General features: G+C 36.8%; 1 protein-coding gene across 1 annotated transcript in view; it reads left to right on the forward strand.

Moving 5' to 3' along the window:
• The window catches only part of LOC104507209 (A-kinase anchor protein 6-like), a 31,106-nt gene extending 15,498 nt beyond the window's left edge, over positions 1-15,608 (forward strand). Inside the window, 3 exon segments of the mRNA XM_010148418.1 lie at positions 6,488-9,399; positions 9,401-9,943; positions 15,090-15,608. Of these exon segments, the coding sequence (XP_010146720.1) occupies positions 6,488-9,399; positions 9,401-9,902 (3,414 nt within the window). The 3' untranslated portion in view covers positions 9,903-9,943; positions 15,090-15,608.
• The last annotated feature ends 688 nt before the right edge of the window (positions 15,609-16,296 follow it).

Raw genomic sequence — 16,296 nt, forward strand, 5'->3', positions numbered from 1 at the left:
GAAGCTGAAACAGAGAACCATTGTTTAATAAAATTTGTTGCAGAAAACTCAAAACTATCTTTGTTTCAGCAATGGAAACAAATGAAAAAAAAAATTGACACTTTTTCTTAAAGAGTTCTGGGGTTGAGGAAATGTCTTTTTTTTTTGGTTTAATAACCTTACTTCTTCCCATTAACATTTAATTTTTTAACCGTTAAACACCAACCGTACAAGCATTTATGTGCACACTTAACTTTACTTATATGAGTTATCCCACTGAAATGAGAATACTGTCCTAAGCAAAGTAATTCAGGGTTCAAATTAGGAATAGCTAAACTGCTTAAAGCATCATGTTCAAATACATTAGAATTAATTCAACATTTCATTCTTCTGAGTCTGTAATTTAACTAATTCTTGGCTTAGTTATATTAGAAACTTTTCATACAACAGTAAAATATTCTTAGCTGCTGTTTATCTAGTGATAATATTTTAAAAATAGAAATATGTATAATATTGTGCATCTTTTTTTTGTTATCACATTGTTATTTATTACTTGCTGGGTCAAAAAAATTCACCTTTTACTGTGAACAATGTGACCATTGAGGTCTACTCTAGAAGCAATTGTATTTAGTGACTTCATAATTCACCTACTTTAAATATACCCATTTTTAGAAAGATGACATTGTTGTGGTTTAACTCTGGCTAGCAAAATACCATGAAGGCAGTCTCACAGATTCCCCCTCCCTTCCTCCAGCAGAGGGGGAGAATTGGAGGAAAAAGAAATAAGGAAGCTCATAAAATTGGGAGAAGAACTATTTACTAATTAAATTTAAACTAATATCTACTAGTATCTACTACTAATAAATAATTAAAATAATAGAAAATAAAACGTATGTTATGACTGCTCACCACCCACTGACCAATGCACAACCAGGTGCTGAGTAGTGAGACTCAGAGCCAGAGAGACTGAGAGTCATAAACTGAGAGTGATTGCAGCCCGAGGGCCAGAACCCAAGAGCTGTTGCAGCAGATTCCGAGCAAACCCTATCAGTGATAGTGCGACCGGGAAAACTAAACAAATCCACCAACTCCCTCACGAACGAGCCAGCACAGGAGTTAGCGAAGCAGCTAACACAGGAGTCAGGGAGAAGGTTAGCAAGTGTAGGGGAGTGAACGAGCAAGAGAGTAAGGGAGAGAGTAATGGCTCCCAGACCCCCTCCTCACCTCTGCCCCAAGCATGACATACTATGGAATGAAATACTTTCTTGGTCAGTTTGGGTCAGGTGCCTGAACACATAGTTCATAGTTCATAGTTCATAGTCCCCTACACTGCCTGTAGCGAGACAGCGAGAGCTGGGAACGCAGCTGCAGTATCAGAAGTGGAGAAAGATCTTGAATTCAGTGCAGACATTCCTCAGCGCCAGCCAAGACCTTATCAGTGCTGCTCTCTGCATCCAGGAACGCAGCTTTCTAGCAGCCACCTTAAAGAGACTTAACTCTTTTCCTGACTGAACCCAGCACAGACACACACAAACACACGTGTATATAGGCATGTGTATCTTTATACACATTCTTGCACATATGAAAACCAAGTTTCTAAATTCTGGGAAATTTAGTGCGATCAGTTACATCAGGTGGTATCCAAAGAAAACTCATTTTGCCAGACAGAATGGTACCTTTGCAGAATGTTTTCTCACAGACTTCAGCAAGGCCAGGACTTAAGAGTGTACAGGGCTCACCCCACTGGAATCTGAAGCTCTGTAGCACACTCAAAGCTTCTCTTTAATTGTAGTCTGTCTTACATGTGGAGATCAGTATGCCTTTCTGTGACAGACACAGACTTCTTGGGTATTAGTGGTTCAAGGATTGGTACTTCGAATGAGGCTAGCTAGAACATCCTTTGGAGTGTGTAAATGCAAATTGTTTAGGAAAGCCACATTCATCATTAACTGAAATGGGATAAAAAACATGGTGCAGCTCTCATACTAGTAAAGTTTTCCCAATAGAGGTTTGTCTGCTTTGTATAAAAGATGCATTGTGCAATACTATACGGTTCTTTGGAATCAAAATCAAGACAGACAAGAGAAGTAAAGGCTTTAGTAAAGCCTTTGACATGGTCTCCCACAGCATTCTCCTGAAGAAGCTGGCAGCTCATGGTTTAGACAGGTGCACTCTTTGCTGGGTAAAAATGTAGCTGAAGGGCAGAGCACAGAGACTTGTGGTATTCAGAGTTAAGTCTGGTTGGTGGCTGGTCACAAGTGGTGTCCCCCAGGGCTCAGTTTTGGGGCCGGTCTTGTTTAACATATTTATCAGTGATCTGGACGGATTGAGTGCTTCCTCAGTAAGTTTGCAGATGACACTAAGTTGGGTGGAAGTGTTGATCTGCTTGAGGGTAGGAGAGCCCTGCAGAGGGACCTGGACAGGCTAGATCGATGGGCTGAGGTCAATTGTATGAGGTTTAACAGGGCCAAGTGCCAGGTCCTTCATTTATGTCATAACAACCCCAGGCAGCACTAGAGGCTTGGGGAAGAGTGGCTGGAAAGCTGTCAGGTGGAAAAGGACCTGGGGATGTTGGTTGAAGGCCAGCTGAATATAAGTCAGCAGTGTGCCCAGGTGGCCAGGAAGGCCAACAACATCCTGGCCTGTATCAGGAATAGTGTGGTCAGCAGAAGTGGGGAAGGGATTGTGTCCCTGTACTCGGCACTGGTGAGGCCGCACCTTGAGTACTGTGTTCAGTTTTGGACCTCTTACTACAAGAAGGACATAGAGATGCTAGACCCTGTCCAGAGAAGGGCGACAAAGCTGGGAAAGGGTCTGGAGAACAAGTCTTATGAGGAGCGGCTGAGGGCACTTGGGTTGTTTAGCTTAAATAAGAGGAGACTGAGGGGAGACCTGACCGCTCTCTACACCTATCTGAAAGGAGGTTGTAGTGAGGCGGATGCTGGTGTATTCTCCTGGGTAACTAGTGACAGTACAAGAGGAAATTACAAGTTGCATCAGGGGAGGTTTAGATTAGATAGTAGGAAAAAATTCGTTACTGAAAGACTGGTCAGGCATTGGAACAGGCTGCCCAGCGAAGTGGTTGGTGGAGTCACCATCCCTGGAGGTGTTCAAGGAACGTGTAGATGTGGCACTTGAGGACATGGTCTAATGGGTATGGTAGTGTTGAGTTGATGGTTGGACTAGATGATCTTCTAGGTATTTTCCAACCTAAGTGATTCTGCGATTCTATGTGATTCTGTGAAGAAACAACACCTTTTTTTCCCAGTAAATTGAGCAATCAGAATTTGGCTCTGACACTACCTGGCACCGTTTGTACGTCCCATCCTTTGTATAACTCCAGGCAGAGGGTCAATTTGGGGAATTTTAAATGTTCTGTTGGCATGGCCTAATCTTTACTATCATGATAATTCTAATCCTCCAGCACCCTAGCTATGCATTGAGCAGCCTGATGAGGAGACATCTGACATGATTAAAAGTAGTCCTCAGAGATTCTTGGTTTTTACCTTGCTACTGCTGTCGGTGCACACATAGGCTGGAATGGCACCACCTTCCATTCTTCACACCAGAGATTTATTCAAGAGTCTATATGGTGCTGCTCTCTCCAACTACCTCAGTGTCTAAAGTCTTTTTCTTGTTTGAGCAGCTTGCTAAATTTTATAAAAACAGAAAGGAAAAATACATTCCCCTGCTAAAAATTCCAAATACAAAATGTTTTTGGCTTGAACTGAGTAGTTTGTTTTGAAGTTAAAGCTTGTTTTGTGCTTGGGAAGGGCTGCCCATGTATCTGATAACCACTACAGTTGTACTTCAAGGGACATGTTGCTTATAAGAAAAGTAGTAATTCACTGACACCAATTCAGTCAGTTCCTTGGAGAGAGAAAGCTATGCTGGTAAAATGACCTAATCTGAATAAGAGCCTTCGGAATTAGAGCTGTGACAATCAAAAGGGAAAAAAAAAATCAAATCCCTTACTATCATAGCTATGCCTGCATAACTTCTGAGTATATACCAGGCCTCAGAAAAGCATGTGCATTTGAAGGATAAAAAAATAGGCTTTGAAGTAAGGAGCCTTCAGTGAAGATGAATGGGCTGAGGTCACAACTTTACATGTTTTATTGTTTTAGTCCATCTGACCTGCAGAACAAACAAGGCAGCCAAGTGCTGATCTACAGGGCAAAGGTTATCTTCCTGACCAATAAAGACCACATGCTTTGGTTTTGAGAAACATAATCAGATTCTATGGAACATAAAAACCTTAGAACCTGCTGCTGATTTCTTGCCTTCAAGAACATCTTTTTGCAGCTGGCAGACGCTTAAAACAGTAAAATTGTGCAGTTTAGGAAGCTTTTCACAACAATGTCTTCCTAATATTAAGTACGACAGAGTCGTAAAACATGTCACAGAGAAAATGAGTAATTGTAGCAGATTTTTGTTTAATATAATAGTTTTCCAAACTAACTTAATTTAATTATTGTCATTCTTTTGCACCAGTTTTTACTTGCAGGTTGGTTAAGGGTCAGCTACAGGTGGGAAACTGGGTCCAAAGTACCAACCAGGAACCATTTTGAAAACATGGCAAACTGGAAAATCCAAATGGATTTCTGAACTCCACAATGTATAGAACTGATAGCTGATAGCTGCAGTTGTCAGTTGAGTGTTTTAGCCATTGGCCTACTGGACATACTGGGATGGGATAGCTTTCCATCTTGCAGAGAAACAGTGCCACTTATATCCATAATTAGACACTAGAGAAGGGCTTTGGACCTATCTGTGTCTCTTTCCAGTCAAATGTGCTGAACACTGCTCTGCATGATAAAATTCTCCCCATCTATCTATGACCCAATTAATATTTAATTGTTTTATGCAAAATGAAACAGGAGAAGCAGGCTTCTTTTCAGAACAGCATGTAGGTAGGGCTTCTCTTGAGAGAATGGGAAACTGGTTCATGTTCAGGCTGATAGTGTCCCATGCCCCAAATCAGTACCCTAACTATTGAGCTGTTGGAAAACATCCCATAATTTCTCACAAAAGTGCTGAGCAGCTTTAGTTCCTACTTCAAAAAGAGAGATGCCAGCTGAGAATTGTGGCCAGATATGTGCCTTCCCCTGCACAATTAACCTTGGCTGAGTTTTGATGAATCTAAATCAGTAACTAAGTTGTGTACAACTGCACTTAGTTGGCCTACAGCTTCATTTTATCTGTTTGTATTTCTGTAACTTTGTAAGTTTGTTGTGATTTAGATTGCTGTTTGGCATGTGATCAGTGGTGTATTTTAAAAACAAAACTTGGTCCAAAAAAGCTCAAGAGAGCGAAAGATCATAGTGGAAAGTGTTGGGTTTTTTATTATTTTAAATTGCCTCTTTTTCTGGATACAGTGATAACTGTTCATTTAAACTGAACAATTCTACATTAGCTAACAGTTCTATTACAAGAATTATTGTACAAGCAAAGTCTTCCCCAAAAGGACACCTCTCAATAAATAGAAAAATAAAGTAAAATTCATTTCTGCTTAGAGAACCAGCCCCAAAATCAGGAACCACTTCTGATTATATTGAAGGGTTTAAGGTGAGTTGGTACTGTGTGCTACTTGACACATCACATTTGAGTGAGAAAATTTGTTCAGGTGTTCTTCCTTTGCCACATGTGTTTCTAGAAGGAACAAATCTTGATACTATATATTCTGAGTCATAACAGCAATACCACTGGAAAGTTACTAAAGCCTAAAAAAAAGCAAACTAAGTTTAGCTCAATTATTTATCAGCCCTTTCCCAGAGAAAGGTGTTAACACAGACAGTATTTTAAATTCATGTAGTATTTGATTAGACTGATTGATTGTTCTTACAGCTGAAGATATTAACATTCATTAGTCTTACATACTGGTCATTAGTACGGCCGTTATTATCAAGTAAAGAATAAATAGAAATTCTAGGAAAAATTCATCATCTTGTGATTTCTGGTGCATTAGATCTGTTGTTTTAAGGCTGACAACACAGAAGTTTGTGATAAATATTTCAAAAGTCCTTTAATAAATTCTTGATATCTTAACTCTTTTATATCTAAGCAGGCAAAGATAGATTCTCATATATCCAACATAATAGTGCTAAGCACATATTTTTTATTAACACACTGCTATGTGATTCTGCAGAATGGTTAAAATTTGTTACGCATAAAATTACTAACAACAATTAATCTCTATTAAAGAAAAGTCAAATTTCTGTATTATATTTTGACATCAAATAAGAAAAAAACAAACAAACAAACAAAAAAAGAAAAACCAAAACAACAAACCAAACCCTAAGAAGACTAAGAAATCAGGCAAAATTTAACAGGGATCATTTTAATTGATCATTTTAATGGTACATAAAACATAACAAAATTAAAAGCCAGTTAGTGATCATTGTTTGAAAAATGCACTTTACTCCCACAATTTACTTACATGTTTTGAGTGGAAGCATATTTAAAGCACAGCTGTAAATATTTGTAATCTTTGACTTTTATTTTATAGGAGCCTCTGAACGTTATTGATCCCAGTTTGATGGATCTAAATGGTCCAAGTGAAGATGCATTAGAATGGGATGAAACTGATATAAGTAATAAGCTGATCAGTATTCACGAAGACTTACATGATCCTGATCAGGAACTCAAGAAGGATGATCTAAGCCAGAAATCTACTTCAGGAGAAGGTGCTGATAACAATGTGAATGAAGACAAAAGTTCCAGTGATTGTGGAAGTCCTCTCTATTGTCCCAGCATTACTTCCCCTCCAAATCCTCACATCTACCATGTCTACAGTCTCCATCATATTGAATTATCAGAAAAAAGCCACATGCCTTTTTTGAAAAAAACATCCAAACTCTCCAATGTAACCCAGTCTAACATTTTAAACAAAAGTCTTAGTAAAGACTCATCATTTTCATCTACCAAATCCCTGCCAGATCTAATAGGGGGGACCACATTGGCAAAACCATGTAACTGTATGTATCAGAGTGGAAACATAAGCAGGCGTTCTGAGAGTGAGAGTGGGATAGTGAGTGAATGCGATATGGAAACTACAAATAATTCAGAATTCTTTTTGCTAAATGAAGTTGAGAGCATTCAGAGTAATCCTGAAATTGAGCATGCAGAAACTCAAGTGGATGATATAGTCAATGTAATAAAACAAAAAATTAAGCAAGATGAAGAAGACCATGCTAGTCTCTCAGATGATTTCCAGTTGGCACCTTCTGCATGTTGTGGAAGTGAAAATGATGAGGATTTGGACAGCATTACCATGTGTAACCCTGTTTATCTAGATGAATTGCAAGAAAAACATGATGTGTTTACTTTTTATGATTATTCTTATCTTCAAGGCTCCAAATTCAAATTACCAGTGATAATGAAACAGTCGCAAATTGAAAAAGCACATACAGAGGGCAGTCTGTTTCATGACTTTTGTTTTGATAAAATACCTGGTAAATCTGAACATAAGCCTGGAGAGACACAACCAGATGGGTTTATTCATGACCATACTCTTGCAAGTATCCCTGGAGAATCAGATTTCAATTCCTGTAAATCTGCAGAAACTGTAAGAAAATTAACTGTTACAGAAAATACAAGACAGGTTCCAACTTTATCTCATAGTTCTTCATTAGAATCCCTGTCTGTAGTAGGTGATTTGTTCAGCTCAGGTACTTTTAAAAGTGCAGATGGTCTTCAGCGAAGCACCTCTTTGGAGAGCTGGCTGACTTCCCACAAAAGCAATGAAGATCTTTTTAGTCACCATGGATCAGGAGACATAAGTGCAAGCAGTGATTCTGTTGGAGAGCTCAGCAAAAGGACATTAGATCTTTTGAATCGCTTAGAGAATATCCAGAGTCCTTTAGATCAAAAGATAAAGCGCAGCATGTCTGATATAACACTCCAAAGTAACTCTCAAAAAATGTCTTTTATGGGACAGCTGTCTCTAGATATTGCATCCTCAGTCAACGAAGACTCAGCAGCTTCTCTTACTGAACTCAGCAGCAGTGAAGATCTTTCCCTCTGCTCTGAAGACAATGTACTGCACAGAAATAAAATACCAGATTCAAATGCATCATTTAGAAAACATCTTAATAGATCAGTAGCTGATGAGAGTGATGTCAATGTCAGCATGATTGTTAATGTCTCCTGCACTTCTGCTTGTACTGATGATGAAGATGACAGTGATTTGCTTTCAAGTTCCACCCTTACCTTAACTGAGGAAGAGCTAGGTATCAAAGATGAAGATGATGACTCCAGTATAGCAACTGATGAAGATATTTATGAAGAATGCAATTTAATTTCAGGACTTGATTATATAAAAAATGAACTCCAAACTTGGATTAGACCGAAATTTTCTTTGACAAGGGAGAAGAGAAAAAGTAACCTCAGTGATGAAATTCAGCGCAGTAAAGAAGTTAGCAATGACACATCGAAAGCCACAGATACATTGAGCATTGAAACACTTTTGAATGGTTCAGTAGAGAAAACATCAGAAAATAATGGCAATAGTAAGAATGTATCATGTGATCGTGAAAAAGGGACAAAGAGTCATCTGATGAAAGATATCTCTCAGGTTGTGAAGGATCAGCTTGTGGATGATATGGAGAATGGCAATGTTGAAAACACTCTTGGCAGTCAAAAGGAAGGTCTTGTTAGAACATCAGCAAGTCCCAAAACTCTTGCATCACTTGATGTTAAAGAAGCTGAAAATGAATGTTGTGTCTGTGAAGCATTTGCAGACACTTCAGACAATTCACATATGAGTGTCAAGGAGACTGTTCTGTCATCAGATGGATACAGAAACCCTCCAAAAGAATGTCAAAGTCATCTTCAGCCTGATTGTCACTCTGTTACTTCCTCTCCTGCTAAAAAGCCTTGTCTAGAATTTTCCTCAGAAATTAAATGTGTAGACATACAAGATACAACTTTACAATCAACCTTACCTAATGATCAACAATATAGAATAATCATTACTGAAAAATCTACTGATTGCTGTACAGCCTTGAAATCCAGTGAAGTGGAATGCAACAACTCAGCCAATGGTTCTGATTTGTATTGTCACTGTGAATCTGCTGCTTTAAATAAAAGAAATGTGGAAGATGGCTCAGTACACAATTTTGTGAGGGAGATAATAGACATGGCATCAACAGCTTTGAAAAGTAAATCACAACCTGAATGTGAGTCATCTGGTCCAGCTTCATTAGCACAGATCAAGGAAAAAGTGTTAGAGCATTCTCACAGACCCATTCAGCTAAGAAAAGGGGACTTCTATTCCTATCTTTCACTTTCGTCTCATGATAGTGACTGTGGAGAATTAATCAAATACATAGAGGAAAAGAGCAGCACTCCTGTGCAACTGGACTTCACAGATGAGAGAGAAAATACTGAATACTTTTTTGAAGCCTGTCCTGAGGAAGAGATTTTCCAATGGTACTCCTGAAGCAGGAGTTGAGCAGCATCAACTTATTGCTAGCCCTATTCTTGCAACATCTCCAGAGTCATTATGTGAAGTGACTCTAGAATTATTTGAAGAAGTTAAAACTTCATCTGAAGGTAGGGATTTATCTTTCTTATGTGATGATGACAATGATACAAACATCCCAAATCTTAACAAACCAAACGCATCAAACAATTTGAAAAATGGTGATGATGACTTGCTGATTTCAGATGGACAAACTGAAGGTGTGGAAAAGAATTCTCCAGAGCTTAGCACTAGAAAGAGTAGTACAGAAAAATCAAGTGGAACTGAAGAGCCCAAAGGATGTGTTGCTGTTTCTGAAGAGGCTTCAGCTATAGAGTTTCAGTTAAAGCCTGACCATTCAGTGAAAAAGGATGTTTTTCAACAGAACAGCAAAACTCTTACTTGTGAAGAAAATCTCCTGAATCTTCATAAGGAAAGACATATAAATATGCACAGATAGAATGTAACTCTCTCCAGGCACTTACATTATCCTAAGAACAGGTATGTACTCCATACTCTATAGGTTGCTCATTCTTTTTTTTTCCCCTTCCTTTCTTTCTTTTTTTTTCTTTTTTTTTTTTTCCTTTTTTTACATTTTTGTGCAATGAGAGGAGATAAATCACCATCTATCCAGGGCTACTGTTTTATGTGCATGGAATCATTGATAGTGTTCTATCATTAGTTTTGATCACACTATAATCCCAATTTACATGCCACTGATCAACAAATGCAGTGAATACTAATGTATCTTGCCCTTTGGCTTTCCACTGACTGGAACTGCTCTCTTCTGTGACAAATCTGCTATCTTGCAGAAGCTGGGAATTCTTCAATATTTATATTTCTGTATCAGTCTCCTCTTCCCTCTTCAACTGAGCTGTGGAACCAGAAACCAGCTCTACTCATTGATCCCTTTCTCTGCAGTCAGATGGCCTTATGAGGTGTACAAAAGCACTTGATGAAGATAAACTTCTGGTTTAACAATAACTTTGTGTGACTGTTGAGTTGGAGTTCTACAATGTTTCCAGACAAGCAATGAAGAATGGCTAAGCAGACTGGAAAATAAGTAGAGAGATAAGAAGTCATATCTTGATGTCAGTTTAATATGATTTAAGTTCAGTAAGCCATTATTGAAAACAAAATCATTACAACACAGTGTTAGGCCAAAAGCTGAGGTTACCAAAATAAGAAACCTTTGTAACACCATTAAAGAGTATAATGTGAGGGTCGTGTAGAATAAAGACCTGAACATCTAAGCAGATGGAAACTGATAGCAGTACTGAAAGCTTCAGTTCTATTTTGTGGTAAGCATTTTGAAGCTTAAGTATGATGGTGGAACATAAGATGAAAAAGTGGCTCTGATCTCTTCCAAAGTTTGAAAGTGTTTCAGATCTGAAGTTTCTGACTTCACATAAATGTCTAACAATAACTGCACAAAAGATCTACAAAACAACTTCTGGATCAGATCCTAGTGTGTAGCACTTCTGCTTTTAGGTCAGTTTGGTAACCCAAAAGCCAGCACAGCTGTATGAACAGGCCATTAGTCTTTGGAAACACTCCTCCAGTAGACCAGAGCCAGCATGGTAACTCCAAGTGCCACTCCCAATTTCAAATGCTGCTGCTTGCCAGAAACTGTAGCAAGGGAATTTCTAGTAAGACACTGCACTAAGCACAGAACCAGGTTTCCCCATGAAGTTCTGGAATCTCCATCCTTGGAGATTTTCAAAATTCAGTAGACATGGCCTTGAATAATCCTGTCTACCTTTCAAGATAGCCTTCCTTTGAGCAGGAGGTTGGACCAAATGACGTTCAAGATTCCTTCAACTTAAGTTAGTCTATGATTCCATGATGTTGCTAGGAGAAAAGGATATTCATCACAGCGCATGAAAATGACTAATATTCTTGCACTGCAAACTATGTAGCTGTATCAGAGGATCTGGGTCTATTTATACAAAATAGATTGCTCTGTTGCTATTAGGTATCTAACTTCTGCATTTCCTGATTTTGCTATATTATATTACTACGCTTGAGTCTTCTTTTGCACATATTGGTGGTTTACCCAGCATTCACACATTCACAAAGATATCAGTATGTCTAGCAATGTCTTTAGGTTATGACAGCAATATTCTACAACTTGCCACTATGTCTTTTGACACGTATATATTTGAATAATGCATTTTCTTGGAATCATCATAGCAAAGAGGATGCTTCTTGAATGGCTTTGACATGAGCTATCCTGACCTGTTGATTGCCAGTTAAGTTAATTAATACATAGACACATCCAAACAACTGGAGAAGCAATGGAAATCAACTGGGAATTACTAAACACATAGATAAGACAACGTATTCTAGAATTACATTTAAAAGATTATATGTATATGGAAGCCTCTATTTAGAAATTGAGTTGATGACAGAAGTCTGAGGTTGATAAGTGTTAATTATGTAAACATAAACTTTTCCTAAATTACTGTTTTATTAGTTTTATTTTTTCACTCATGTTAATAATATTAATCTGAGGAAGAATACTTGCTATAGTGAGTGTGATTTTATCCTTGTTCTCATTCTTTCACTGATGAAGATAATAACATGTCTTTTCAATTCATTAGTACTCTTCCTCTGAGAATCTCAAAATACTCTGTAAACTTTCCTTCACTCTCCAGATCTTCATAGTTACTTACATGGTATCCAGCTCTGTTTTTCAGAAGACTGGGATATGACAATATGCAGTTGGTGCAAGTACTGAGATTGGACATAGAGGATGGAGATATTAATAAATGCCCCCCAGTGCATTAAAATGTAGTGCAGAGTCTGTATGAAATAACTTGATAGGGTTATGTTATAGTATTAATTTCTGCCCAAGGGTTGTCAAATATTTTTAGCGTAACAGTCCTTCACACTACATCCCACTTTTTACATTTAGGAAGATACACTAGTTCTTGACTGACACATACAGCATTGCTTCCATGGAAATTACATACTGTATTATTCCAAGTAGTAACGCCCTAGGATACATATAGGTATGTATCTCTGGCATATGAAAAAATGAAAATACGAGCTACTGGATTTGGTTTCACTAAAGTCTCAGCTCCCTCCCCCCATTCACAAGCCTGGTGCTTTAACTTCATCTCTCATGCTATGGGGAATGAATTACAGAAGCAATCTATCCTAATTTGTTAACTTATTCAAATAACAGTTATTATACTTAACTATGCTAAAGATTATCTTTTTGGTGGCAGATTGTTTATTTTTTGATGAAGCTAATTACTGATTTTCCAAAGGTAATTTACATTTATTACTAATACATCTTTTAAAATGTGACAGATAAATGTTGTTCCCATAAGTGTATTATGAAAAAAGTTACTATTTAAAAACACATTATTTAATTTGAAAGATAAATGGCAAACACCATTATTTTTCCTGTAGCACCTGTGCTGTAAGCTCATTTAAATGTGTAATTTCATGTGTAGCTGCAATACTCAGAGAAAAATAATCTATAGTTTATGTGTACTGTAAAAGCATACTGATAATTCAAAGCTGAAAAAGGCATTTTTTCAAATGTAGTTTGAATTTATGTTTTAGTATTTGCCTTCTTGGCTGCACAGGAGAATAAAATTAATAGTGAAAAAAGTATTTTTACCAAATGTTGCAATTTTATTGTTTAGCAGTATGCTACCAAAAATTATCATTGTAGGAAAATAATAACAATTCTATAAGCAGGCTTTAAAATATCTCTGTCAGCACTGACTACTCATTTGTATGGGCCAACACGGAGATATTCAACAGAGGTGCTCATAATGCAATGCTGATTTTATTTCTCAAGTAGGGGACAGCTTGAAAGAACTATCTTTCTGTATATGAGATCATGCAATCTTCTGCTGTCATTGTGACCCATGACTGACCAATAGTACGGGAATATTTAGTCACATATTCAATATGTGTAGAGATCAATACATTAAGGAGTTTTATGTGATGTGTCCAAAGTCTTTTCTAGAGGATATGTTAGACTTCTGTCTCTACTAGTTCGTAAATGTTAAGTCACAAAAACTATTTCCTTCCTTTTCTACACAATTTGTAATTTAAACTTAAGTTTTAACTTAATTTAGGAAAAAAAATTACTTGGGCTTAAGAAAATTAAATTGGTTTTATCCGAAAGTGCTGCAATGTTAGCCAGAATATCCTGCCTCATATTAAAGCCTGGAGAAACCCAGAGCTGGTACTCAGAAGGCCTGACTGTTATTTCCTGCTCAGCAGAAGATTTTTTTGTATGGCTTATTCCTTCCTTGCCTCAGTTTCTTTAGCAACAAAATAATGAGAATAATGATCAATGGGACCTGCGAATCATGATTTATTAACTGAAAAGTGTTTTGAGATCCACAGATAAAAGATTATCCATAAATACAAAGGACTATTAGTTAATTATTCATTACAGGAGAAAAATAATATACAAGTTTATAGTAGCTAATATGTAATAATTTACTTTTAGAGACTGGAAATACAAGAATAATTGAAACATTTGCTTACCGTTTTTTTCCTAGATGTTTTTTATAGGGAGATAGATACTATAATGTTTCTTTATAGAGTTTAAAACAGTTTGACTTTTTAGCTCCTTTCAGTAGCTCACTTTAAAATAATGAAATAGAATAAACAGATACTTTCATATTGTCTGAGTTACATAATTTTTGAAAAACCTGACATCATTCACCAATGAGACTTTTCTTACTATAGATATGTAGAACTCATGCCAGAGTTGTAGAAACCTTTTGATACAATCTTCTCCTTTATTCATATCAGTTCTTCATTAATTTCTAATGAAACTGTTGAACTTTTCACTGTTTTCATATAAGTATATTTCTTCTATAAATGGGGGGGCGGGGAGTGTCAGCTACAGGAAATAAGATCAAAGGAGAGGTAACTGGGTAGATCCAGATATTCCTGCTTAATTTGGAAGGCACATAATGCATGTCTGGAATGCATACTAGGAAAGAAATGCCAATGAGATGCACTTTGCACTAATTTTTGAGCTGTATTCTGTCATTTCTTCATAATCCTCATCATAAGCCTATGCTCTTTGATGAATAGTTTAACCCTAAACTCTGAGCTGGATAATTCTATAGTATGAAAATTTACCTCATTGCTAGTACTAGAAGTGTCTAAATAGTTATTTACAATTTAAAAATAAAGTGATGAAACTGCCAATTTTATTCATGGACCACTTCTGTGACAATTCTTTCTTCCTCTCCATTGAAATCTCATTCTATATGTTTACAAAAATATTAAAATAAGTGATGGGTATATCTATTTGTTGCTTGCCTTTTGAAAATTCCTTTGTTTTCATTGATCGGTGCACTTTTGAGTGTGCTGAAGGTAAGTTCGCAGGTAAGGATGAGGACAGAATCCAGGAAAAAGGTCAGATTTGATGACTTCCCTTGTTTCTTTAGAAACAAATTCTTTACAAAAATCAATGAGCTTTTTACACCAATACAATTTTTTACACTAACTTGTACCTCAGGCTGTTAAAAGTCATTGTTTGCCTACTGTATGCTTCTGCATTAAAGGCTCTGGCATGTGATCATTTAATGACTGTTCTGGAACTGCTGTTTTGCAAATAAAATTTCATGTAACCTTCTATTACTTTTTTGTTTCTTTTTAGACACTTGGCTGCAATTCAGGTGCAGGTTCATCCTGTAAACCCTGGGATGACCTCCAATTCCATTGTATCACTGCCTTTCATTACACTGACTCCCAAGATAAATTTTCTTTCCAAATGTGATTTGTTCATGTTGGCTCTGTGGTCAGGCTGCATATGCTAGTCCTATTTCAGTGATCATTTTGTATTGTAGTAAGGCCATTTGCTTTCTTATGGATTCCTCTCCCAAGCTACCTCTAATGAACTCCCTTTCCTAAACTGGATGCTCCTGTAATACTTATCACTGGTTCTGTTCTTTAAGTTTTGAAGTTCCACAGAATTCATGATCAGCCTGGTTCATCTTTTCAGAACAGTGCCTGTTAGTACTCTTTTGTTTTATGTATTAAATTTAATAATTATGTGTATAATGCATAAGTTTATTGAAACTATTTTACTTTTAAAGCAACAATTTTATTGGATTGCAGGAAAAAGCAATTAGCCCTCCTGATTCAGTACATCTAAAATTAAGCAATTAAAATAAATGTCATTTTATTTATTTAATTTTAAAATTTAATCTATGCAACACTTCAAGAAACAACTACATGGTGTTGTATATTAGTAACTGTTGACATTCTACTGAATTAAGTACAACATTTTGGGTTTTTATGCTTCTTGAGGTAGTAATGAGAAAAAAGTTTTTAAAAAATGTGTGCCTTGCTGTATTTCTTAGACCATTTATTAAAAAGCTGCTTTCACAGTAAAATTATGTTAGTTTGAAAAGAGGAAATAGCAAGGTTGAGATGTGTGAATAATTTCTGTATATATGTATAACCAAGTGCAAACATTGATGTATAATGACAGTATAAAGTGCTTTCATGTTTGTGATGTCCAGTGATGTGGAAAATATAAGCCTTAAAACCATTAGCTTGCATGGTAATTAGAACTGGCATAATAAACATACTTTATTGGGGAAAAAAAGCAGAACTGTTGATCTGTTTTACCTTCTTGCAAGAACAGAATACTTTATCAAAGTATGGAAGAATATGCTTTTGAAGCATATATATAGCTGGTGAAGATTTGTATTACCTGGCTCAGAAGTAAAGAACTTTTCATTAAAGATTCTGTGGGTCTTTTGGGACAAACAAGGAGACACAAATATTTAGTAGTTTAAACTAGTACACTGCCAACTGCAGTGGTGGCAATGATCGTGCACACTTCTATAGCACATTTT

This window comes from Eurypyga helias, unplaced genomic scaffold (genome assembly GCF_000690775.1).
Source record: "Eurypyga helias isolate BGI_N326 unplaced genomic scaffold, ASM69077v1 scaffold3723, whole genome shotgun sequence".
NCBI lineage: Eukaryota > Metazoa > Chordata > Aves > Eurypygiformes > Eurypygidae > Eurypyga > Eurypyga helias.